At 40.2% G+C, this 25,286-nt stretch overlaps 1 protein-coding gene across 5 annotated transcripts in view; it reads right to left on the bottom strand.

The window, feature by feature from the left end:
• GOLGA4 (golgin A4) overlaps positions 1 to 20,565 on the bottom strand; it is a 60,268-nt gene extending 39,703 nt beyond the window's left edge. For 2 of the 5 annotated variants that reach the window (XM_068156883.1, XM_068156884.1), the window contains exons 1-7: positions 20,274 to 20,565; positions 15,666 to 15,761; positions 9,598 to 9,696; positions 5,640 to 5,705; positions 4,161 to 4,475; positions 1,875 to 1,922; positions 1,432 to 1,488 (exon numbers count right to left, since the gene is read on the bottom strand). In XM_068156883.1, coding sequence (XP_068012984.1) covers positions 1,432 to 1,488; positions 1,875 to 1,922; positions 4,161 to 4,475; positions 5,640 to 5,705; positions 9,598 to 9,696; positions 15,666 to 15,761; positions 20,274 to 20,342 — 750 coding nt within the window. In that variant the 5' untranslated portion in view covers positions 20,343 to 20,565. The remainder of the gene's footprint in view (positions 1 to 1,431; positions 1,489 to 1,874; positions 1,923 to 4,160; positions 4,476 to 5,639; positions 5,706 to 9,597; positions 9,697 to 15,665; positions 15,762 to 20,273) is intronic. The other 3 variants (XM_068156885.1, XM_068156886.1, XM_068156887.1) reach the window with 3 other exon arrangements.
• Between the last annotated feature and the right edge of the window lie 4,721 nt (positions 20,566 to 25,286).

Genomic DNA, 25,286 nt, shown 5'->3' with positions numbered 1-25,286 from the left:
TAGGGTGACAGCCTAGGCACAAGCTCCAGCTCAGATAAGCACAGCACACCCAGCACTCTGGTGCACTCTTTTCAGTTGCTGGGGCAGAAGCAAGCACAGATCTCAACCAAACACACAATTCACACCCTGCTTGTCTGGATTACACCCTGAGACACTGGAGAGAGAGCCCGGTAATCTCCCTCCTCACAATGAACTCCCTGGACATAATTGGCTGCTTGACCAGTCACACAGGGGCAGTTCAGATGCTGAGTCACTGTCTCTCACCCTCAGGAGAGACACTGGCCCCTGTCTGCAGGCAAAACACAAAACTGTATAGAATTAGTCTGCCTTCAGGCAAAGGTGGGACCTTGCCAAGGTCTGATAGGTCTTGCCAACTCTATCCAATTGCTGCTGCTCAGCAAGATACATGCCAAAACCAAGGAATGCATTCACAGAGAAAGTCCATGGCATTGAGCAAGCTGGTACCCAGCTTTCAAGCAAGGTTAGAGCCTGGACAGAAAGGCCCTCCCACACCTGTGCCTGAACCTGATGCTGCACTGGCTCTTCCAGCAGTAAAAAAGCTTCAGCTTCACATTCTGCTTCACCAAGGTTTGACAATATAGCTTTTGTGAGCCTGCCCTTTTAATTTCCTCTGCCCAATAACCTGTACACCTTTTAATTAAATTGAATATGTTTATTATCAATATAAAACAAATTATAGCTTCTTATAATTTTTTTTTTTTTTTAAGTCATTAAAATCTTTTTTTAAAATTGCCTGTTACATGTCTTTGCCTAACATTAGTATTTCTCAATACTAAAAGAATCATAAAATGGCTTAGGTTGGAAAGGACCTTAGAGATCCCATAGGCAGGGATGCCTCTCAACTATACTCAGATGCTCAAGGCCTCATCCAACCTGGCCTTGGACATCCCCAAGAAGGCAGCATCCATAACTTCCCTGGGCAACCTATTCCAGAGTCTCACCATCCTCATAGTGAAGAGCCTCTTCCTAAAATCAAGTCTAAACCTACTCTCCCTCAGCTTCAAGCCATTCCCCCTTGTCCTATTGCTAGAAACCCCTATGAAAAGTCCCCCTCCGGCCCTCCTCTAGGATTCCTTCAGATACCGTAAAGCAGCTCAAAGGTCCCAAATTGTAAAGGAACATCTACTGTTGGGCCAAACAACACTGCAAGAACAACACACAGCAACACACATTTCTACCTGTCTCAGAATGAAGAGAAAAGCAGATCAGTCAGTACAAGGAACTGCTTTGTCTTACAACATATGACAATAAGCTGCTTCAGCAGAAACAAGCCAGAGAAATAATCCCATGTAAACAAAAGAAAAAAACCCTGCAGTGCAACAGAAAATATTTTGTGAACAAAAGAATCAAGGGCTAGACAGAGAAAGACCCTATGTATGTGTGATGCAAAGTCACAATAAAAGAAATTACCTCTCTCAGTTCTCCAATTTTGCGAAATGCTTTATCCTGGCTTTGACTCAGAATGCCCTTAAAAAGAAGCATGAATAAACATCAGGTATTAAATGTAACTTTATATATAAAACCTACATAAAATTTACAGAATTGAATTTAAGTAGAAAAATTAATGATTGGTATTTTTCTTTCAAGTTAAGCTTGAATTTGGGGTTGGCAATCTGCAAGCTGAATTCAGATGATGCAATATAAAAGATACCATAGTTATTTTGAGAACAACTGTTCACTTGGCATCCTTAGAAATCCTAGCTAAGAAAGCGTCTTTCGTCACACACAAACATATATATGTGATAACAGTGTATTGCTTATACAAACACACACACAATGCACTGACAATTAAATCTGTACTCCACATTTTAAGATTCAGAAAAGCATCCAGGGCAGATAAAAGTTCTGCTTACCTGTAGCTTCTTCTTCTCCTGCTGGATAACTTGATAAGCAGACACCAGCTAAAATAGAGAAATCAGGTATAATGATGATAATGCATCCTCTTATAGCTCTCAAAATAATTTGCTTAGTTGTATCACTATCTTCATTTTCAAAATCATCACTTGAGTTAAGCTCTGCTGACAGAAATGTACTTAAATTTTCACAACGTCTCCTTTCTCCATTTATGTAATATCTCCAATGTCTTAAAAACACAACAAATGATGAGGTTACTAAGTATTCACATAGAGAAGACCTCTAAGAGCAGCTATGCTTCAATACAGGCAGTCAAAACCCAACTATATCAGAAAGTTACCCCCCAGACAGCTAAGAGTAAGGGAGCTTAAGTACAATTAATTTTATAATGAATACGCATTAAAAAACACACTTACAAATCTAGCAAAAGGTCTGTGTAACACTGAATGTTCTCATCCCCTGTACTTTGCATATCCTGAGCAAAGACAGACGGGAAGTGGACAATATTTCTCTTTGTAAGCTGACAAAAGAACTTCATGAGTAGCTGCACAATTTAGTGTAATTAAAAATTTGATCACAATTGCCTAAGCTGTCCAAAGCTGAAGTAGCATAATGGTACTTGGAACTAGAATAATACATTTTCAAGTTGCTCAAAAATTAAAGGAACACAAATCCAAAACACTAAACCAAGAAATCTTTGAGTCAAAATCCATCTCCAAATTTTTATGTAAAATACAATAGGATTTTTCAGAATTCAAATTTACTTCTATTTTTAGTCATATTTAATTTTCATTTAAAAGAAAAATAAAACTACTGTGGATGGTTCCTCTTCCAGAGTTTTGAGACACTATCCTTGTACCCTACTTTAAATGAGAAGAAAAGTTTATATCCTAAGTAGTCACTATATACTGAAACTACTTCTTCCAAGATCCAGCATTCTTTACAATAAACAAAAGAAACTCACAAAAATAGAAAAGGAAGAAAATCAACCCCACAAGCCTTTCTGACATGCAACCAGTACCAGAACAAGAGGACACAGTTTCAGGCTGTGCCAGGGGAGGTTTAGGTTGGATGTTAGGAAGAAGTTCTATACAGAGAGAGTGATTGCCCATTGGAATGGGCTGCCTGGGGAGGTGGTGGAGTCGCTGTCATTGGAGGTTTTCAGGAGGAGACTTGATGGGGTGCTTGGTGCCACGGTTTAGTTGTTGAGGTGGGTTGGATTGGTTGATGGGTTGGACATGATGATCTTGAAGGTCTCTTCCAACCTGGTTTATTCTATGTAATTCTATGTAAATTAAGACTTGCTGGACAGATAACACTTAAAAATACCCAACCCAAAACAACTCCAAAAAACCCACCACTATAACAAACCTATGAACTGAAGAATTTTCATTTTATCAACACTATAAATACATATTTAAATGTATCTTATCATACTATCTGTAAGAGAAGAAAGAAACGGGACACTACAATTACTGAATTAATGGAAGACAACTCTCTTCTCAAGCATATGCTGAATAGTGTAATTGCTGGGTTTATATTTTAGATCCCAGGGATTTTGACACTAATAGTCAAAAGTTTGCACAGGAATTTTTGTACATGAGGGCAGCAAACATTTAAAAAAAAAAAAAAAAAGTAAAGAAGAAAAGAGTTTTAAATACAGCACACACACATACTTTAAAAATAAACAAATAAATTCCACATCACTACTTGGAAAGCTTGACTTTGCCCAACAATTTGGAAAAGAAGTAGCAAAACTGTTCTATCATTGTTTTTTACTAAAATAAAATAGCAAAAGAAACAGTCCTTGAACTAATTCCTCCCAGGGAATACATAGAAAATCTAAGGAATAGAACTTATTCATTGAAAACAAAATGCTTGCCTATTGCACATGCATAGAATATACACTGTGCACTTCAAAAGCAAGTTTCAGAAGAGAAGTAGATTTGCTGTCATGTGCTTACCCCTGTACTGAACTCCACCCCTTGTTATAGGCAGAAATCTTCCCAGGCCTACTTTGTACTAATTAATCTCTATTGCTGAATACATGAGATTATTTACAAAAGAGATGAAAAGTATGTCCACATTTTATTAGCAGAGAAGCTTTGCTTCTATCTAGGCCAAAAATAACTAGACTTAGAGTAATAAATTTAGCTTCCATCTCAGCTGTGAGTTGATCCTTTTGCTCCAGACAAGAAAACAAAAAGATCATCCACTACAGCAGTATCTGTTAGCCTCATCTTTTTCCCCTATCCTGCAGATGAGTCTGTCACAACATTGCCTACCTCCGAGTATTTTCCCCTATAGTTGCCCAAACTGCGTTCCATCCTGCGCAGTCGCTGCAGCAGCTGCTCTTTGCTGAGGCTGTCCATGTTTCCTGAATGCTCTTCTGTTTCACTTTCAATGTCAGAAGGTGGATTGAAGGTGGGACCAGCTGTGTCCATGTCCAGTCGATTCAGTGAGTCTCTTGAAGAAGTTCGTACCAGGGACTCCTTAGAAGATGAGCGGAACAGGGACTCTTTCACCGGACTTCGAAACAAAGACTCCATGGAGGGCACTCGGAGCTGAAGCCTCTGGGCGAAAGACTGAGTGTCACTCAGCTGCAATAATTCAAAGCAAGGAATTATTTCTGCGCTGCTTTTAGGCAGACACCCTGAAGCCCAGGAAACAAGCCTGACCTAGGCAAAGAAATGACTGTTGCCGAACACATGCATGACACCAAAGAGCTACCACTCCCTTAGAAGAATCACCTCCTTGTGCAGAAAAACTGTGCATGCAACTATCAGATGAGGGCAACTTCGGACAGCAATGAAGTCCAACAAACTACAGCTCAAATTTAAGCTTCTAACAGGATGTATTTCAGAGGAACACCTTTAAAAAGTGAAGAACATGTAACCAAAATTAACAGTTGCATTTAATGTTGTCCCAAATTAAAAACAAAAATAGTGTGACTCACTTCTTGATGTACTAACAGAAGGCTGTATTTATCTCAAAGTCACAAAGGTATTTTCCTATGATTAAGAGAACAAATTTACTGTAGAAGTCCTTGTATGATGGGTAGCTCTAGTACACCATCCTAGATGGCCCTTTTCTTATTTTTCTTTTATTTAAAATGGCTTTATGATTTTCACACAAAATGCAATTATTTATACAGCTACAGTACTTACAGAATCATAGAATCTGTTCAGGGTTGGAAGGGACCACAAGAATCATAGAATCAATAAGGCTGGAAAAGACCTCAAAGACCAAACCAGAAGGTTCAGTGCCATGGTTCCATGTACTGCTGGTGCTACAAAAGTGACTGAAAAGCCTTACAGCACACTGTTGCCTCCATAATCAAATGCTAAGACCCACGTGCTAGGAGGCACTGCTAATCCCACTCCAGCAAGCTAAACTTTTTCTGAGACATATTAAGGGATGACCTCCACCTTGACCACTGGTGACAACTTCTTAAAGCCTAGTAGTTATTTCCTTTGAGTTACAAATCAGCTTTCTAGCCACACAATGTGCCTGATGCTTTTAAAGGGAGGTGAACACTCTGTATCTCACATTGGGTGTGAGCAATGAGATGCACCTCAATAGATTCTGTCACATTCTACTAACCTGTCCCTACAAAAAAAGATCCAAGCATCAGTGACAACACTTAATACTCTCTAATAGGATTACACACAAACAAAACACCCTGCCAGGTGAGTACTTGTCAACCCTACTCCAGCAAGAAGGTGGTGACTTAAGACAACAGGGCAGTGAAAGAAGAAACGTACCTGTGGGGAGGCCGGTCCACTTCCATTGTTTTCTGTGGATCTGGGAGGTGGTTGTTTAGTTAAGTTCTACAGGAGTAAAAACAGCTGTTAGAAGGAATGGACTACAAGGACTGTAATTCACAGATTACTACAAATAGCATCTGTGCTTTTTCCTTGCCTGTGTTTTTAGTACTTTCTTTTGAATGTTTATTAAGATATCTTCATGCAAACGAGCTAGTTTGTTAAACTCAAAACAGATTGCTGCAATATACAGTACTACAAAGCAGCTATGTGTGCACAGATTAGTATGAGACATCTGCAATTGCTGACATCTCCAATTAAATTATTCATAATGATTATTTATGTAGCATTTATGCACAAATCAAAGAAACACCCAAAAGACAAAATGATAGCAGGAAAAATATCTAATTGATGACCAGTGTTGTTTACAACAGACATGGCTAACAGTGGAATTGCACTGTCTTCCTTGGGTTTAGGTACAATTTAGAGGGATGGGGTAGGATGTGGAAACTACCTGGAACAAAAAGCACTGGAAACAGCCTGTTTAAGATTCCAAACAAGCACAGAAAGAAATTCAGACTTTCAGAAAAAAATATACTGTGCAAAACTTCACATGTATATTCCTCTGTGCTCCTAAGCAAAGACATAGTTCAGACATTTCTGTTCCTAGTCTCTCTATCCTGCCTGTCTCCTGTGTTCAGGGGTTTTCTAGCCTGTACAAACCCATGTTTTCTAGTGTTTAAACCAGGTCAAACTGAAGTAGCAAACCATGCCAGAAACCATCCTGGATATGATTTTTTCCAAGAGGAGTAAAGCACATTCAACAAAATATGAGTAACTCAGCTAAAATCAGTGTAACTTTTAATTTTTAATCAAGATATAGCCTGATAGTTTTATGTAAACTGAAAAGGTATATATCTTCAACTAAAATATCATCCATAAACATCCATGTCCAGAGAAGGGCAACAAGGCTGGGGAGAGGCCTTGAGCACAAGCCCTATGAGGAGAGGCTGAGGGATCTGGGATTGTTTAGCCTGGAGAAGAGGAGGCTCAGGGGTGACCTCATTGCTCTCTACAACTACCTGAAAGGTGGTTGTAGCCAGGAAGGGGTTGGTCTCTTCTCCCAGGCAACCAGCACCAGAACAAGAGTACACAGTCTCAAGCTGCGCCAGGGGAAGTTTAGGTCGAGGTGAGGACAAAGTTCTTCACCGAGACAGTCGTTTGTCATTGGAATGTGCTGCCCGGGGAGGTGGTGGAGTCACCATTCCTGGAGGTGTTCAAGAGGAGATTGGACGTGGCACTTGGTGCCATGGTTTAGTCATGAGGTCTGTGGTGACAGGTTGGACTCTATGATCTTTGAGGTCTCTTCCAACCTTAGTGATACTGTGATACTGTATCTGCTACATGATCCACAACATCCACAGCTCCTCCTCTGTGTGGATATGCAAATAAATATAAATGCTGAGGAGAAATGATTCAGTGCAGAAGTGCTTCAGTTTGATGTGGAACAAACTTAAGGAAGCACAAAAACACTGCAGGAGAGAGAGGAATGCAGACAGTTAAGGAAGCCAGGGAAATGAGCAGTCAACCATATTCAGACAAAGCAGAATGAGCAATAACCAGCCACACAAGAAGTCTGCTTGCTTTGGAAATTGTGCTTCACCTGACTTGAACAAAATCTGCATTCCACTTCAGAGCACTATCCTGCTGGAGTGATTTTATTCCTTGTGGATTAAGAACTGTTAATGAGCTTTAAACTAAAGCACTCATCCATTCTATTCTCAACTCCATTACTTGTTGGGTTGTGGTTTTTTGGGTTTTTTTCTTATTTGCCTATCTGGAAAGTTAATAATAACGATAATCCAAATAAGAATTTATTTTCTACTTTACAAGATTAAGTGGATTTATTAAATCTAATAAGGTGTTTAGAAATATAAAAGTCACAGATGTAGCTCTTTCATGTGAAGATCCTTAAGAGCTGCCATTTAAGTAGCTATGAAGACCCTTAAAAAACACCATTTCAAAATGAAAACTGATGTTGCCACTTTAAAAACTTTCCTCCCAACTGTGCAGACATCTTTGCATTCAATCTGTGTGCAAAAAATAATTAAAAAAAAAAGTAGAAGCTGTGTTTGAGATTAGATTTACTGTTGGCATAAATAATAAAAGGGAAGTTGTGGTAATCTTTTACATAAAAACTGGACCACCACGCCATGTTCCTCTGTCCACACAGTTGAAAGCTAAGCATGAATGGAAGTTGCTATATATAAGTATGGACCCAAGAGCCTTTGAAGAGCTTAAATGCCCCAGCCTGGTCTGCTTTAGCAGAATTACTATGCATTTGTGTGTGTTGATAAAACTTTCCCTCTCCTACATCTTTAATTTACCTAGGTTTCCCAAACATATACAATGGGGTTTTTCAAAAAATATTTATTTCTACACTCTGAGCCCTCCTCTTCCCACCAAACTTTGTATAATTTGAGCTTTCAGGAAGTTCAGAGAACAAAATCAGTTTTATGGGTAACACATAATTATACATATTGGCAACACATTAATGATAACTCCCACACTATAATTATTTGCTGTGTAGACAGCCTTGTATATAAATATGCAAGTCAGTGATTCCTGCTACTGAAGTATATACTAAAAGATAATATAAAGACAACATTTGAGCATTCACAGAAATATGTTTCTTGAAATCCAGTTGTACTAAGGATACTCTGTAGCACAGGGAAAATCTGCCCACATCTGTTTACTGCTGCTTAATTCCACTGGCAGTGAAACGTAAGTAGTGATCACTGGACTTGGAATATACCTATTTGAAATACTTAGAATTGGAAAAGGAAAAAAAAATAGTACTCTGCTTCAATCTTGAGAACACCACAACTGAGTAATCAATCTGTGCTCTAAGCACTTCACAACCAACAAAGATTTTCCACAGGCCACCTTTGGACTGTTTCAGTCCAACCTTTCTTAGGTTGAGACACGCCCAACTCAGAGTGTGCTGTTCTATGTCTGTCTGCTTATGAAATTTCTACCCTGTTATGGCTTTCAGTGACATCATTCTCAGCATCTGCATGAGCAGCAAAAAACGTACTTATTAAGCTGGAAAAGCAAAGCAATCATGAAGTATGAGAATGAGCTGGGACTCTGAAAAACAAGTGTTTTGAATCACTATGAACTCAGCAATGTCATGCCTCTGAAGCATGTGAAAGATGCCAGCCCAGTCCTGTGACAATGATGACATGAATACAGCTTTGTTTGTGCACATGGTAGAAAGTAGAAGGCTGCTTTCCTCCCTGGGCCTGCTTTTTCTTCACTTTTTGTTCCCTTCTCATGGAGCTTCTCCACTTATATACTATGAAAGCAACCTTTCCAGGCAGAGAAACATACATTTTAAAAAAATTCTAATTATTAAAACTCATTCCCACAATAACATCTACCAGGTTAACAACTAGAAGTAGCTGAATTTCAGCGTCTGTGTGAGGTAATTATTTCCTGCTATCATTAGTATTAAATGACATTGTGAGGTTTTCACTGTACAGAGCAAAAAAAAAAAAAGCATGTAATTTTTGGACAAAACCCAATCTCAATGTTTTATCATATTCATTCTTGAGATACATAGACACACATAAAAAGAGTAAGAATTTCAATAGCATTAATGAATTCTATGTAACAAATGTACAAACTTGTGCAACAATTAAGTTGTGCAGAGTGTGGTTACCTGTATAACAGAAAATGTGTTAATTATTTTATGTTACAGTAAATTCACATCAGAGCACACCAGCCAAGAGCTATCAGGTACTATCTCCATGAAATTTAGTGCAGGGTTAGCAACAGGGCAGTTAAGATAGATGCCTTTGTGAGAACAAGCCACAAGCAACACAAGGTTTGCCTTCTAGTCCAGTACTCGCCTCCCCCTGCTAAAGGCATGGCTAAGGGGTGTGGGAGGACTCACCACACTGTCACTTTGTGGCTTAGGTTGTTTGGTGGGATCCAAAGCAAAGATAGTATACTCAGAGAGAAAAGCAGGTTCTGCTATCATCCCAGCTAGCAGCTGTCATTCAATGCAAAAAAGTGGGAAAATGGAAAACAATCAAGTAATGAAGTAAAGAATGCTGCATGATTATACTCATTTTTTTCCACACTACTAAAAACACCATAAGATAATACAGCACTTTACGAGACAACAGATATTTTTAAGGGCAGGATATAACCAGAAAATATGCATTACATCACTTCATCACAGCCAAAATACAGTTTTGATTATTTAGAAGTAAAGAAACACACAATAAAAATACCCTAGTTTAGCTAAAGAAAATGTTTCAGGCACTGATACTGTAATATTTTTAAATCTTCTGTGGCTGAGCCACCTTCAGATACCACTGAGCTTTCTTTGCTCTCACCTATGTGTGAAAAACTCAGTCTCAAAATTCTCAGTGCTTGAGTTATAAAAACATATAAATGGTATGATTTTGACTATCTTCCAGTGTTCTTATACAACACAATTCTAACTACATAAAAAAAAATCCTTATAAACTCTTTCAAACTACTAGCAAATTGTTTTGTAAAAATGCCACAAGCTAAATTAAGCATTTTATCAAGACCATATCAAAGAAAATATTTACATTCCTAGCAGTGAAAAACACAAAGAGAAAGAGACAGAAATTGGAATCCAAAGGGGATAGATACACACAACACAATCTAATGCCATTAGGAGGCTGTATAGAGTTAAGGAAATACTCTTCTGGTTTTACACACACACAAAAGTTCAATGCTTAACTGTCTGAAAGCCTGAGATTTCAGAACTGTCTGATGACTGAACCAAAACACAATCTGCTTTTTCTTTCTCATTATTTCAGAAGAATTTTGGTTTACTTCAAGCTACTAAGTAGTACTTTTAGGAATCAAATCTATTACAATGTATACCAGAGTTTGATTTTATTTTGGGTGACTGTTACACTGACACCAGTGCTCCTGCAGATTAATTGCATCAATTCAAATTGAGAGAGGAAAAATGTTTTCATGTGTAAGATCTGGAATGCTATATGATTTGAAATCTGTGTCCACAAAACCTTTTCAGGAAATATAAGTACCTAATGCTCAGTGACAGCCATACACAATAGCCTCTGAATGTCAGTATTGAATCCCTAAGTTTTTTCTCTAATATGTTTCCAGCTGTTTCCACACACAGTAGAATGTAATTAACAATACTGTTGAGTTTCACAGATGCTAGTCAAAGCCCTCGTGTACTAAACTAAACTAGCTCAGCTTGACCCTCCTGTTGCTTGAGCACAAAAGGGAAGGAGCCAAACCTACAAATGAAGGGCAGAAGACAAGAATATTGAGGCGGAACTGTATAAAAATGAAACCACTAAACATTTTCTTCTCAGTAGTCAAGACAAGAGTTTCACATCTAAACAGCTACCAAAGTCAAAATATACTCAGTCATGGTCCAAGAGTAGTATTTCCTAGGTTCATTCACAGCTGGTTGAATCTTCTTCTCATTATTGAGTTAGTTCTTCAGTCTTGGATGCTGGGTGACCAACAGCAATAATATTGAAGTACTTGTTCACAGTATTTTTGTTACTCCAGCAGCTCATTACTTGCTGCATTTTGACAGCTAAATTACAGGTGGAGATGTCTAATGAGCCCTACAATTACACTACCTAATGCTTTCCAATACATACATGTGCTTCTATCTGTGCTTTGAAGTTTTTTTAATCAGCTATTCAGTATGGCTTTAAAACTAGCTGTCTATTTACCTTGGGAACCAGGTATTAAAATCCACTCAACCATTCACCTGTGCCTGGGAAAAAAAAGGGGCAAGAAACAACCTGCTAGTCTGCTGATGTACACATCAGGAGTTGTAAAATCCAGGCTTTAGAAAAAGACTAGCTATACAGCCACCAAAATTTAGTTTTTAAGTTTGCCTGTCAAGAAGGAGAAAGATATAGACATATTTGAACTACTACTGGCTTTTCATGGCAATATCTATTTAGAAGTCCTTTAAATTAAGTGTATGAATACAGGAAAGTTGCAGCATTAACAGAAGCACTGAAGGAATATTATTTCATTTTCACTTAATCCTGCTTTACTAGAAAAACATTTCAATTAATTAAAAAAGACTGTCATTATATACCACTGAAGTAAGACAGAAAAGTACCTTGGCTAGTTTATCTTTAGCTCTAAGAGGAGCTATATATATTGTGCTCTGCTGTCACTTCTGTAACACCCATGAGAATGTGAAAGATATTTCAATCTCCGTGACTGGTTGGTCATTGACAGCAAGCTATCAGCTCTTTACTTTCAGTTGATGGCTCAGAACTAGCTTTGTTATCTTCTGCATGTGGGCCTGACTTGTAAATAAGCATAATATAGAACAGAAAGAAAATGTTGAAGTCTGTTCAATGCAGTGACACTTTGAAACCCAAACACTTCTTCCCTAGAAAAGGCTGGAAGCATCAAGTATCTTTCAATCATCCAGGGCTGTTTCACATGGCACCAAGACCAACTCAGAAAGCATCTGATATGCAAATTGTCTGAAGAAGCTCTGTGGATGTACCAACATATGCTTGCACCTAACACTGTAGTTATATTTTATGGGATACTTGCAAAAACAGAATACAGAACTAGACAGACTTCTGCAATTTCCTTATACATGAGAAAGTCATGAGCTTCTCTGCAACGCTGCCTCTGGAGATACACAGTTCCAGTAACGGAAGCAACCAGCACCAGAACGAGGGGACACAGTCTCAAGCTGTGCCAGGGGAAGTTTAGACTAGAGGTGAGGAGAAAGTTCTTCACGGAGTCATTCGCCATTGGAATGTGCTGCCCAGGGAGGTGGTGGAGTCACCATCCCTGGAGGTGTTCAAGAGGGGACTGGACGTGGCACTTGGTGCCATGGTCTAGTCATGAGGTCTGTGGTGACAGGTCGGACTCAATAATCTTTGAGGTCTCTTCCAACCTTAGCGATACTGTGATACTGTGAAAAAGTAACCTATGAATGGGGTATACATGTTGGTCCCATTTTTTGTTTTCCTCAGACTGAGAATGTTCTGGAGTTTTGAAACATCTAAGCATTGCAGAACATAAAGCAAGAATGTTTGCCTGTGCACTTTATAAGTCTTTGATCAAACTAATGCTGTCATTCACAACTGTAATTAACTCTGAAGTTGTTTTTATTCTAAAAGTATCCTGAGTTTAAACCAAAGCTTCCAAATGCAATACTTGTAGCTTTGATATTACAGTGCTGAAAAACTAAACCCATGATTAAAGCCATAAAAAACCCAACAAATGAGAACTATGAAACACTAACTTTGCGTAGCAATTATTCATACTGCAAGAACATTTAAGCATATAATACTCTTCATTTTCAGAGTATTAAGGGTTCTCCAGCTTTAGTTCATTATAGTGTCATTGCCATTGATACCTGTAGATAAAACACCTGCCTTATCAAATGAGAACAATGTAAAAAATGCTCCCCAGAAGACCTAAACCACCCATACAATCATGGCACATTTTCAGAGATTGCATACAATGCTTGCAGCTTTTTTAAGCACAATACTGCTGCTGAACTGAAGTTTATGAAAATATAATCCAACCAAACACATTTCAAAGATGATTTGCTTCTAATTATTCTCTTAACATTTATGATTAATATTTGGAGAAAGGCGATTTCATGTCTTGACCACTTCAATTCATCTTTATTTTAGTAAAATGTTCTGTCTGGCATAAAACCAGCCCTTATAATAGAGGAGGATTTCATTCCCTTAGCAGCTTCACTATTTCCTGAATTTCTAATTACAGGATATGTTTCACCAGTAAAATGCTCATAGGAGCTGCCTAAGCCCAAGGATAACTGTAATCTGAGGTCACTTTAGTACTCTCTTTCCATTCTTAATCTTACTCCTCCTTCTGCCTCTCTGATATTCCAGTGCAATCCCTGTATTTAGAGCACAATGTTCTTCCAACATAACCTGGCATGTCCTGGGGGGCATTCTTTTCTTCTCTCATTTGTATGGACAGCTACTCTGCAAAAAGCAGTCTGCTGCAGAGGAACAACATATATCTAAGGAAACACTACAGGACAAAAATGCAGCTGTCCATAGAAATAACAAATACTGCATGAAGCAGGTGACGCGGCAGTAGCAGTAACATTTGGAAATGTACTTATTTTCTAAGTAATTGTGAAGAGAGCTAGTGTTTTTTACTAAATAGAGAAAACTGAAAAAAAACAAGCATTGAGGCTCATAAACCTTTTCCAGATCTGGAATAAAAGCAGGCATCCTCAAAAATGAATAAAGTTAACATATTCTGCCTTTCCCTCAATGTGTGAGTTACGCTATTTGAGCACAAAAGTAGTTGGTGCTTGTATTAAAATAAAGGTTGAGAAGTGATACCATTCAATATTTTCCTTAATTATTTCTTACTGAAAAGAGAGAGGAAAATTTCCTCCTTTTGGTTAGGCAGGGGCAAGTGAATGATAGACACACACAGTGAATCAGTCACACTATGTCTCATGGGTTCAGTATGTCATATTCCACTAAGGTTTTGCTGAAATCTGCATCAATCAGTCCTTTAACCTCTAGCACATTCCATAATGGATGCACATAATAAAATGAATTTTAAAAGGAAAAAAAGGAGAGTAGGTTTGCATTGGTCAGTGATGACACCAACTCTTGGCACCATCTCATTCCTCTAGGCTATGGTGGTAATTCTCATGTGGCAATATGCCACTTCTATACTCTGCCTTAGGGGTAGAAAAGAAGACAGTTTTTCCTGGAAAAAAAGAAAGAGGGAAAAAAACAAACAAGCAAACACAAAACACACACACATAGCAACAACAAAAAAGCACACACAGCAAAAAAAAGTCAGAAATTCTCCTTACAGAAACACTTAGTAATTTATCCTGGGTGACACTGCTAGCTGAAGCTGACATTATGGAGCACCAATTACCAGAAGACTTCTCTCCAGGGTCAGAGTGAAGTCATTACATACATATCAGTAAAAATAAAATAAAAAACAAAACAAATTTGGACAACTCAGCAGTACATTTCTAAAATAGGAAACAAAATCACAAAGTACTGTTTCTTTCATTTCTACTATCATTGCAGGAAGCCAATTGCCAAGCTGTAACTAATGGTGGCACTCATAATGGAATCTAAACCAAACTGCACACATAGCTGATCATTTCCTGAAGAAAATGTGGCATTAAAACTTCAAGTGGACTGTCCCATTTGCAAGAAACCCCACCTTTTTTTGTAGCAAAACCCAACACGTCATTTTTCAGGCTGAGAAGTCAATACTTCTAACGAAGTTCACAGCACCACAGAAGTTCTCTATTTCACTCCACCAGCTTATTTTCACATTCAATAAACCAGGCCTTTAATTGGTTGGTTGGCTTTTATTTTTTAATTAAGCCACTTCATAAAAAGCCACAGTTCTCAAGATGAAAAAAGATGAGTGGGCATCCTCTGTTTATTAAGCAAGTCATAGTTACCTATCAGCCTGAAAGCAATTTTAATGATACTTTATAACTGCTAATTTGGACTCAGTTTGGCTCAGTATTTGTTTCTTGTGTTGGGCCTCTTATTATAACTTTTTTTTTTAATTGATAATTATTACTGATATGGTTAGAAACATTCACAGGAGGTTAGTTTAAGCCTTTAGGCTCATCCACTTCAAGTTACCCATGCAATTAACTGGATTCCCCCAACTTTTCAGCAAAAAATGGATCTTTGAACATAATTTCTGTCCCACTACTTCACTGAGTTCAGTTCAGGGATAAGACTTTTAAGACCTGAAGAAGGAATTGGAATGTTTCCTAATCTGAGGTCAACTACTACAGTTTAAAGGAAACACTTCAGCACTGAAGCTAAAAAGTAGTCCATTCATACCTACAAAGGCACCAAAAAAAAAACAAAAGGTGAGATTGAAGAATAAAAAAGAAAGTTAATCAAAGGCAGAAAGCTGATTTTTTTATTTTTAAAGTTGACAAAGACAGAAAACTGGTTCTGAACTGACCTCTTTGTCGGGTGTTAAAGTGCCTTCATCATTTTGATCTGTAAATGAAGATGTCCTGCTTCTGTTGCCAGTTGGTGAAGGAGAGTTGGAAAGGACCTACACAGAGATCACATAGATCAACAAGTAGTAATATTAATTCCTAAACTAATTATCCCATATCATAATTTACTTCAACAATTACTAACTATAAGATCTCTATGAAGTCTGGTCTAGATCCTCCTTTTGAAGACAACCACCAGTGTACTGCCTATGAAAAGTTCTACCTTGCTACAAAGTCTCCAGAGCAAAACATGTCATGAATCAGCCACGAGTGCATGCAACAAAACCATTTATTTCTGACTATTGTCTTCTTAGACCAGATTTGAAACTCACACCTCCTAGTACTTCAGGAATGAAGTTTCTTAAGGCTTGCAAGTTCTGCAAACTGGCAGGGATTCAAACATTTACATACAAAATGCCATTTTAATTCCTTTAAGAAATTAACAAAAGAAAACAAAAAACAAAGCCTGATAAAAGAAGGGGGGGAGGGGGGGGGGGGAACTACACAAACCAAACAGCGAAATTACTTGTACAACTGAATCTAAAGAAAAAAGACATAACAAAAAATACACATTTTATGTCAATATGAACTTGTCCTTCCTGTCAGCACTGAACATCTATTGAAAATACCAGTCTCATGCTGAGTGAGACTGCAAGAAGCAACACAATCCCAACCCAAACATAGCTTGTTGCATGCTTCAAAATTCAAATATAAAATTTCAGTATAAAGTCATGAAAATTAAAATATCTTCATTCCCCTTGGAGTCAGGGGCAGCAGCAGTCATAAGAAATGGGATGTTGACGTGTTGCCGGGGTCCCAGTGCTTTGGAGCACCCAACGGTGTCCTACCAGACACAGGAAAGATTTTTGTCCCCAAGGCTATCAGGCCAGGGGCATTTCGCCACTCTGAGAAGCCCCTAGGATGGCTCAAGATTGAGGGAGAACAGGGCTTGGGCATCTTCTGGGAGGCATGACAAGCCTGTGGTTGAAGGCAGTAGGTCTTGCTCACAGGCTCAGAGAATAGCAGCACTGGGGGTAGGAATGAATTTTTTCCCCTTGGGGCAGATTGGCACTGGTGTCCAGGGCCTTCCTCTGCAGCAACGAGCATGACTTCTTGTCAGGGCTCCTCTGTTCCTTTTCAGCTGGGTTACTGCCTCCTGCTCATGCATCAAGATGGACTCTCCTGCCCTGCAGTTGAGGGGAGAAAGGCTTTTTTCCCCCTCATGATAGGTTGGTAAGTGTCCCTGGGGGGTTTTTGCCTTCCTCTGCAGCACTGAGTACAGCCCCTTGGCAGGCCTCCTTTGAGCCATTCCAGCCAGGTGCCAGCTACTTGGGATCCATGACGCTGGTCCTCATGCCCCATATCTTTGGGGGGGAAGCTTTCTAGGCTTTCAGGATGGGAAAGCTTCTTTTCCTCTGTAGCATTGAGCACAGCAGTTTTGTCAGGGCTTCTTCAGGACCTTCTGAATCAGTTCTTGCTGCTAGTCCAGCACCTTCAAGGCACCATTCATGCCTTGGCTCTCTCAGGCTCTCTTGTCCAGTGCAAGCTTGCAGTAGGAGCAAATTCTGCTCATGCTCTGGCTCAATTTCTCCAGAGATTCTTGCTTGTGCGCAGCAGCCTGTGTTGGAAGAGCTCCAGGCTTTCTGCCCCATCCAGAGCTGCCACTTTCCAGCTCTCCCTGTAACACCAGCAGGCACGAGAGTACTTTCCACCTCTCACTGGCTGAGAAGCACAGCGGCAGCACAAGTTCTAGAAGGCAGAGTCTGCTGCTTGTCATCAGTGTGTGTCATACTTTGGAAAACACCCCATGGTACTAAGCGCCTCTTGTATGTGTGGTCAGTCCTGATATGGAATGACCAAGAATTCTTCAAGTTCTCACTCTTCAGGAAACAGGCACTGCTTGACCTGTATTCCTGCTGCTGCTCTCTGCAGTAGGCTAAGCTGAAGAACACATCAGCCTAATCCTGACTACACAAGGGCATTGTGATAGTGACTGTAAGCATCGACTCTAAAATAGGTCCAGAAAAAGAACATAAAATAGAATACAGTAAAATCCTGTTTCCACTTCTAACTGTTGTGTTTGGTGCTCTTAGAAGTGTTTTCAGAGGTGGAATCCCCCTGGCATTTAAGGCAAATAACAGGTTCACTCATTGTGAGCACAGGGGATAGATTAGATTTGAGCTGAACTAAAGGCCTTCAAACAATGATCAAGGCCAACTGCCTGACCACTTCAGGGCTGACCAAAGTTCAAGCATGGTATTATCAGCATAGTCAAAATGCCTCTTCAAGACTGACAGGCTTGGGACATCTACCATCTCCCTAAGAAGCCTGTTCCAGGGTTTGCCAACCCTCTATATGGGATGTTCTCCATGTCAAGTTCAAACCTCCCCTAACAGACACAGCTTTAAGCCATTCCCATGTGCTCTGGCACTGGGTACCAGGGAGAAGAGATGAGCATCTCCCTCTACACTTCCCCTCCTCAAGAAGCCAGAGACCAGTGAGGTTACTCCTCAGCCTCCTTCTCTCCAAGTGTCCCTACAACAGGGTATAGGAAAGAACAGAGAAAAAATGAATGCAAACAGAAGTCTCAAAACTGAGAAATATTAAGTATTTGGAAAATTCAGGTTGCAAGTGTCTTGACAGTAGCTGATAATCTATATGATGACAGAGTCCCCAGTAAGTAGAATGCATTTTAGGATCTGAATTATTAAAAGGTAGTAAGTCTATTCCACTCTTTACACAACTCCAGTACACTTCAGAGGCCTCAAAACCTTCTCACTCCTTCCTCATTTACAGACTCTGTTTTCAGATATGACAAGCAGACAAGCCTGTTTTACTGTTAATATTACATTTAACTCAAATCTCCTTCTAGCATTCTGAGAAAAACTAAAAAGCAAAAAAAATCCTGCAAGACAACTATTTTACACAAAAATAACAGTCTGTTCTCATTTTCTACTTCTGCCTTTCCATTCATACCAACCCTTGAATTATATGATCTATTCTGTCCACAGTATAGCACACCAGGTGAAAGTATCATTTGTAAGGTCTTGTATTAGGTTTCATTAGACTTGTCAATTTTGAGCAAAGTATCATAATTCAGCTGCTGCATAATTATATTAGTAAGCTCTGAAGCTCAATCTCTTTACACTGTACTGAAAGTTCACCACATGTGCCAGCGCCAGGACAGCACTTTAAACCACCAGCAACAATAATGTACTTAAATAACTAGAGTTATTGAACTAACCCACAGTTAGTAACTGTTAAAGTGCTTAAAATAAAACTCAAGAAGCTACGTAAAGCTTTACAGTAGCTCTATTTCTAAAAATACTGCCTGTTTGACAAATGAGTGATTTAAAAACTACTACATAGCAGAATGTCAGCAGTTTTTGAAACCATGCTCTAATACTGAGACTATGCAGTGTCAGATCTCACAGTGGTTCAAATGACATCCAGATCAAGCCCAGGCAACTGATCACCTGTTTGTAAAATTAAACGAATTATCTGCCTATAGTGTTGCATTCACATGATTCAGAATTTATACTGGTTTTATTCTTTCAGATTCAGAGTTGCAAATGATACTTAACCCAGTAAAAGGCCAAAGAAACATGGGCAGATGTTATATTTTCAGCACAGTTTGCCAACATGAAGTTAACTCGTCAAAGTCTCTCCATCCAAATCTGAACCAGTAGAGAGAATTTATTCTGCTTTGACACTGGCATGAAATCATCACAACAGTCATTTTGCCACTGATACTTTCAGAGATACATATCTAACATGATTATAATTGAAAAAGAGTAGCTTCTAGTCTTCAACACTAATCACAATTTTGAGGAAGCACACATAAGAGAAAAATTATGACCAAAAGAAATTATAAAACAATAGCAATGCCTTGCTCTCAGCTTTATACTGCATTTCCCATTTTTCCATGGGGGGGGGTGGGAGAGGGGGAGGAAAAGCATGCATAAGGTTATGGTAAGCAAACCAGCCCTCTAAACGGTGTAGACAAAAGAGAATTACAGGAACTAAAAGAGCAAACATTAAGATGAAAAAAACCGATGATCTCAACGCTGGATTGCTATCCACTGCACAGAACAGTGACATTAATTTAAAACCACTTCTGCTTCATTCTGTTTGACGTTGAAGCAACAGCCGGTTTTTACACTCCTCCAAAAGGCCACCTTTGTAGAGTGCCCGAAGAACAGTCTCACAAGGCTGTGGGAGAGGCTTCCAGGCAGGAGGCGGCTCGGTAACGATAGCAAAGTTGCCTTTCGAAGTTGCAGCGAAGGCGCCGGGTGCGGAGCTGACGGAACCAGGGCGCGGCGCTAGCCGGCTAGCACATCCCATCGCCCTCGGCCGCCCACCACACGCCGAGGCCTGCGCTCCACGACCTTCCCGGCGGCCGGGCTGGCGGAACCGGTCCGACCCGCTGCCAGACGGCCTTCTCGGGCGAAGCGCGGCCCGGCCCAGCCCAGCCGGGTGAAAGGCCACTAGAGCCCAACCGGACACTGCGAGTCACGCAGGGATCCAACCCAGCCCCCCATCGCGACCCGAAGGACAGCTTGGAGTACCTGCGGCGGGAATGGACCAGTGCGTCCCCCCTGCTCCTCACTGATCTTCTGCTTCAGCTTCTTGAACATGGTGGTGGGAGGGAGGGGGCGGGGATGGAGGAGTCGAGGTGTCGGCGGCTGGCTGCGAGTAGAGCAGAGTATGACTGTCCGGCCGGTCAGGCAGCACCTCCCGCGCAGCAAGTGAGGGACTCCAGGGGCTAGGGTGGCGGTGGAAGGCCACAGCTCCGCGCACCCCGACCCCGCGGAGCCGCCGCCTCTCCTCCCTGACTCCCCCCCACCGCGGAGCAGGTGAACGCGGCCACTACCGCGCCTGCGCGGCCAACGTGGAACGGGCGCCCTGGCCGGTACGGACCGCGGCGAGGCACAAACTTCCCGAGGGAACGCCCGGCGTCATGCCTTCTTCCGCCCCGGGGCGGGCACCAGTGGTTTCGCTACCGGGACTGCACAACGGAGCTGGGCCGCCTCGCCTCTCTCCATGGGGCAGACTGTATCTCAACAGGGGTATAGCAATGGCTGATCAGCACAAAGAGCTGATGTGCCAGAACAGAACAGTGAGGCCTGACGCGAGACAGGCCTCCATGTGCGTACTGACGGTGCCAACGCACACGGTTTCACAATGTGAGGAACCGGGCATCATCTCATTTCAAGGTAATTACCAGTAAATAACAAGGCGCTCGGTTCAACAAGGCGAAGTACAAGGTCCTGCACCTATGTCGGGGCAACCCCTGGTATCAGTGCCCGCTGGGAAGTGATGGGATCGAGAGCTGCCGTGCAGAGAAGGACTTGAGGGTATTGGTGGATGAAAAGCTGAACGTGAGCCGGCAATGTGCGCTGGAAGCCCCAAAGGCCAACCGTATTCTGGGGTGCATTAAAAGCAATGGCACCAGCAGGTCGAAGGTGGTGACTCTCGTCCTGTACTCTGCTCTGCTGAGGCTCCACCTGCAATGCATTATCCAGCCAGAGTCCTCAGCAGAGGAAAGACATAGGCCTGTTCGTGAGGGGTCAGAGGAGGCCACAAAAATTATCAGAGGGCTGGAACACCTCTGCTGTGGAGATTCAGTATTGTTCAGCCTGGAGAGCAGAAAGCTCCAGGGAGAGCTTATTGCAGCCTTTTTGTACTTCAGTGGGGCCTGTAAAAAAATAGGGGAACAAAATTTTATCAAGGTCTTTTCTAACAGGACAAGAGGTGATGGCTTTAAAATGAAAGAGCTACCGGTAGGGAGATTAAGACTAGATACAGGGAGGAAATCGTTTACACTCAAGGTGGTGAAATGCTGGCACAGGCTAGACAGAAGTCATATAGAAACCTCATCCTTGGAAACATCCAAGGTCAGGTTGGAAGAGGCTTTGAGCAACCTGATCTAGTTGAAGATGTCCCTGCTCACTGCAAATGAGATGACCTTACTAGATGACCTTTAAGGGTTTCGTCCAAACACAAGTCATTCTGTGAGTCTCTGATTCCTGGGTGTGTAAAAGCTTTGGATTGATTAAAAAAAAAGAAAAAGGTTGCTTTTTGGAACTGAAACCAAATCTGCTGCTAAGAAAGCCACATGATTTATGTTTAATCGACCCTGAAACCTTTTGGATGGTCTGCTATTTGTAAACCTGTAATATACTTGTTTGCAAATAGAGTACTATTAAAGATGGAAAGGAAGTGTTTGCCACCATTGTTGTTATTATCTCTTTGAAACTAGAAGGGGGGGAAACGTTCTTGGTTGCTTTAGGTTAAAATCAGTGGCTTTGGAGCCATTGTTGGGTGAGATCTTTGTATGTGTCCAGACCTGTCAGTATAGATGTAGAGAGCTGTCAGCAGTAACTGGCTTTCATTCTTCAACAACTGGACTATTTTGAAACTTGCTGTGTTGACAGTAATGTTGTATGAAGGCTACAATGACATAATGCTGTCTCAAAGAAATCCTGAACCATGTGGTTTTCTGTATAGCACCACACTAAGGAAGCTGTATGAGGTAATCACAAATGTCCAGAAGTGTTTTCACTGAAATACAGCCTTGTCACCTTTACATAATTTGAGGGGGGAAAAGCGGATAGGAAACAGAGAGTTTGCTGTACTCTGACAAAACCAAAACAAACAAGAAACCCAAAACAAAAACCTAATAAACCAAAACAAATCCAAGATACATCTACAGCAAACTGTTCCGAATTTTTTTTTTGGATAAATGTTACCAAAATAAAAGTATTCTCATCAGTCTGTTTAGAGAAACTGAGAGTTTGAAAAAAATGAAATCAAGGACAAAGTGAATTTCTGTGGGTTTGGATTGGTACAAATCAGTGATACTTTGTGAACATGGCTATGTGCCTAGTGTTGCTCAGGCAATATGAAACTAGATGATCTTTAAGGTGCCTTCCAACCCAAACCATTCCATGAATCTATGAATACAAAGTACTCCACATTAAGCAGTACTTTGTAAATTCTGAAGATGTACACTATAACTCTGCAAAATATTATTATATGTTTTCTAAAAGGTCTTTGACTGTTTTGATGCCTGGGCAAGTGTGATGAAAACACAATGAAATGTTTTCATTTGCTCTAAACCCCACAGAAGTTCTGGGGGAAATGTCTGGAACCGTGTTCTTGCATACACACAGGGTGTCAAAAATCCTTACTTAAGAGAATAGTGACTTATTTGTAGAGGGTCAGTCTCATCTCAGATTTCTTGGTGAAGTTAAAAACAGTGGTTAAAAGGGAAGATTTGCCCTTCCTTTTTTTTAGATTTCTTAAGTACAGCAGTTAACATAGGCTAAAGAAAAGAAATCCAACATTATTAAAACAGCAATTTTATAGGCATATTGATATATAAGAGATGTATTCATCTATCTGTGAAGGATAAATGTGTATCTGCAAACAGCACTGGTTATGGAAGATAAAGAAGAAGAAAGGTCTCTTCCAAATTAAATCTATGGCAGCCACGATTGTATTTCTGTGAAAAAGGAAACAGAGCACAAGTGTAAAAGACTGTGTTTTCATAGCAGTCTAGAAATTGTCACCACAGTGGCCCACGCATCCCTGCAGTCCTATTCCTTGCTGTGTGCTAGCTCCAGTGTTTGTCAGACCTTTCCCTTAGTCATTTCTTCCTGTTGAGTCTGCAGAAAACTAACCCGATAGAAGAGCAAATCATTTCCTGCTGACTTACTGTGATGAGTCCTCTGACTACAGAAGCTGCTGCAAGAGAGACAGAAGCAGGCAAGAGCTGGATAGCTTTATGCTGCCAGTTATTTCAGATTGCTCAGAAACATACAATCTTTGCTGAGCAATTTGCTTAACTTTAAACTGAAGTAATCCCACTGAGGGCTACTTCAAGTTCAGCTACCAGGCAACTCTTACTGAAAGAACTGATACTATCTCAACCAGCAACTATCTTAGTTGCTAGTGATGTATTTGTGCTTATTGCCTCCAGCCAGTCTAATTTGTGTTTAAGTTACTGCAGCTTTCTGCAAGTCATAAAAAAGCCAGAGGCATCAATTATGAATATGGCTTTCAATGCTCTTTTCCACACCTACAACTCCAATTACTTTGGGAAAAATATGAATTTGCCAGCAGTTAGTTATTTCAATCCAATCATCCATCACAAATACGAAAAGACAGAAAAGGAAGTGCTATAATACATGCTACATTTCTGATAACTTTTTAATGTTGGTTCATATTTTGTCTGGAAAGGAAGTTTTCCGTGTTTGAATTTTTTTTCTTACATCGTTACCACATTGTTAAAATAATGCCTAATACAAAATATTCCTTTTATTCCTACTTAAAAATATTTGACATCAAGGGAGTTATTTCAAAACTAAGAGAACATAACTGGTGGTAGAGTAAAAAAACCTAAGCAGAAGGAGCATTAACGGTCTAACAGGAGTTACTGTCCAGTGCTTATTAAACTGTTCTTTACAGTTTATGGAAGGTTGCATTTGGTAATAATAGCAGCTTTTTTCTCCTAATCATAAAATTCAAAACAGTAATGTTTATGTTAAAGCAGTTAGAGAGTGTACCATACATAGATGTTCAAGTAATTACTTTCACTAAGGAAGTGTTTTCCTTGCTACTTCCGCACAATGACAGCATGTTATTTGATGGTGCGGTGAAACTGTGACAACTCATTGTACCTGCAGAAATTAGGTGAAATCTTGTGCGAAGTAAATCCTTTATAGCGCTGTGATTGGAATCCTAAAAGGCTTAATCTGAATAAAATGGATAATCGGAGCATTTGCCTAGCCTGATTTGATTGGCGTTTTTACTTTTGTATCTAACTGTTGTGACTCGCAATCACCACCAGATGGCAGTGTTCCAGAAGATTGTAACAGCCTCCGCAGCATCGTCAGTATTCGAAATGCAAAACTATGCTAACGGTGGGGTGAGAGTTTAAAAACTTTCAGCTCAGAGAATTGAAAACCCCCAAATTTTCTACATCTGCTGTATGATCCTTCCATGTACAAAGTAAGGGGTGCTCTAAATACCTTGCTGGATATCAAAATTCTTTACTATGTTGCTGACTTCATGGTTGCTGTTTATTTGTGTATTCATCTTTTCATGTGTGGTGCTCAGATACTGCTCTGATCTCAGGAAGGTAAAGCTGAGAAAAAAGGTTCATTAATAGATATTTGAATAAAGATAGTGTGTGACTTGAGGGAAAAGTCTGATCTGTGAGTGTGTTCAAAATGCACAAGTCTATGTGAAGAGCAAAAGCACTACCTGAGAAATCTGAAAGATAGCCTAAAAGCTGCCATTGTTCAAACTGATGAGAGGAATTAACTCGCTTAAGTGAAGAAAAAATAACAGGCATTGCTGCTCTGCATCTTGGGAGACAGAGGAATCTCTGCTCTTGTGGGAAAATTGTTCAGAGGTCACATTTCATGGCACACACCTCTCTTTCCAGAAGCACCAAGTGCCAACTCAGGCATTGGAGACTACTAGGAAATGCTGTAGTAAACTGGCTCACTAGTTACAACTGCAGTGAGAGGAAAATTACATGGATTTTGTTTGTTTAGCTGGGATTGTTTAGC

Source organism: Melanerpes formicivorus, unplaced genomic scaffold (assembly GCF_026170545.1).
Source record: "Melanerpes formicivorus ecotype bairdi unplaced genomic scaffold, bMelFor1.0.p_v2 SCAF_35, whole genome shotgun sequence".
NCBI lineage: Eukaryota > Metazoa > Chordata > Aves > Piciformes > Picidae > Melanerpes > Melanerpes formicivorus.
This window is presented reverse-complemented; position numbering and strand designations above follow the sequence as displayed.